At 49.2% G+C, this 1,706-nt stretch overlaps 1 protein-coding gene across 1 annotated transcript; it reads right to left on the reverse strand.

Moving 5' to 3' along the window:
- Nucleotides 1-584: 584 nt before the first annotated feature.
- On the reverse strand, nucleotides 585-1,505 carry LOC119921290 (olfactory receptor 14A2-like). The gene has a single exon (XM_038741594.1). The coding sequence runs from the start codon at nucleotides 1,503-1,505 to the stop codon at nucleotides 585-587; it is 921 nt and encodes a 306-aa protein (XP_038597522.1).
- Between the last annotated feature and the right edge of the window lie 201 nt (nucleotides 1,506-1,706).

Here is a 1,706-nt window from a genome sequence, read left to right on the forward strand (position 1 = left end):
TGAGTTCAACCTTAAAGAAGAGAAAGAGTGGAGGGGAAAGTTAATGTCAAAACCAAACTGTTAGTCAAATTTATTTATTGAGCACTTACTCTGTGCAGAGAACTGTACGAAGTGCTTGGGAGAGTACAATATAACAATATAACAGGTCCCGTCCCTGCCTGCAATGAATTTACAATCTAGAGATGAGCTTACAGTCTAGAGATTGTATAACACGATACCCCAAATCCACAGACTCCTCTGACTTTTTCATCATGTTTCATTACTAGGAAAGGTTTCTTAACCAGATACTTGATTGGCTCCCATGCCCCACTGCTGATGGGAATTTTTGGCCTATTGACTTCTGGGAAACATATTTCCCTGAGTGAGTTTTTCACAATTTCCTTCTCCTTTTTGTCTTCATTTCTTGAGTTCGGCATCCAGGGGAAACGTGATTCTTGACCACAGTGGTGCTCAACGCAAGCCAAATGTATCCTTCATCATCGAGGGTGTTTAGTTCATGAGCATCTTCACGGAAAGATGAAATGGATTAAAAACCACGATTCAGAAGGTGCTTCCTATAGGCTTCTCTGTGACCAATCAATCAATCATTGCTCGCCTAGTAATTTCCCCAGGGCAGCCTTCACGTCCCTGTTCCTCAGGCTGTAGATGAGGGGGTTCAGGGCTGGGGGCACCACGGTGTAGAACATGGACACGAGCACGTCCAGGGCCTGGGAAGTGTCTGATGGCAGCTTGAGGTGATCGAAGGCAGACGTCGTGAGAAACACGGTGACCACCAAAAGGTGAGGCAGGCAAGTGGAGAAGGCTTTTGACCGACTACTGTCAGTTGGGATTCTCAGCACGGTGGAGAAGATGGAGGCATACGACACAATGATGGAGACCAAGCAAACAAAACCCAAACAGGAACCAATAGCAACACTCACATCAATGGCGATGTGGTTATCGGAGCAGGAGATCGTTAACAAGGAGGGGACATCGCAGAAGAACTGGGGGACTACGTGGGACCCGCAGAAGGACAGGGAGAAGGTCGAAGCCGAAAACAAGACTCCAAACAGACTCCCGGTGAGCCAAGACGCGGCGGCCATATTCCCACAGGCCCCTCGGTTCATGACGACCTCATAGCGAAGGGGACGACAGATCGCGATGTAGCGGTCGTAGGACATCGCCGTGAGGATGAACATCTCCGAGGCAGCAAACAGAATCACCAGAAAGAGCTGAGTGACACAGGCCGGGAAGGAGATGGAGCTGCAGTCTGTCAGGGCGTTGAGGATGGATTTGGGGACGGTGACAGAGATGAGGCAGAGGTCGAGGACAGACAGGTGCCTGAGGAAGATGTACATGGGGGTATGGAGGCACCGGTCAAGGATGGTGATGGCGACGATGAGGAGATTCCCCGTTAAGGCCGCCAGGTAGACCAGGAGGAACAGGGCGGCATGGACCAGATGCATCTCCCGCACCTCCGATAAACCCAGCAGGAGGAATTGTGTCTTCACGGTGACATTGGTCATTTTCTGGGAATTGGCGTTGACTGCCTAAGGACATTTAGAAAAGATAGGGATGAGAATACTATTTCAGAGAAAACTGCACAGGAGAGGAGAAAATCTTTGGGTTGGAGGGAATCTCGGGGGTCTATGGTAACTTTTCACGCACACTATGTGCCAAACACTGTACTAAGCACTGGAGTAGATAGAAGCTAATCATGTTGTTCA

The sequence above is a fragment of the Tachyglossus aculeatus genome, assembly GCF_015852505.1.
Source record: "Tachyglossus aculeatus isolate mTacAcu1 chromosome 12 unlocalized genomic scaffold, mTacAcu1.pri SUPER_6_unloc_2, whole genome shotgun sequence".
In the NCBI taxonomy this organism is placed as follows: domain Eukaryota; kingdom Metazoa; phylum Chordata; class Mammalia; order Monotremata; family Tachyglossidae; genus Tachyglossus; species Tachyglossus aculeatus.

Bases quoted from the DNA above. Each gene is read 5' to 3' on its own strand.
- LOC119921290 (XM_038741594.1), bottom strand. From the start codon at position 1,505: ATGACCAATGTCACCGTGAAGACACAATTCCTCCTGCTGGGTTTATCG.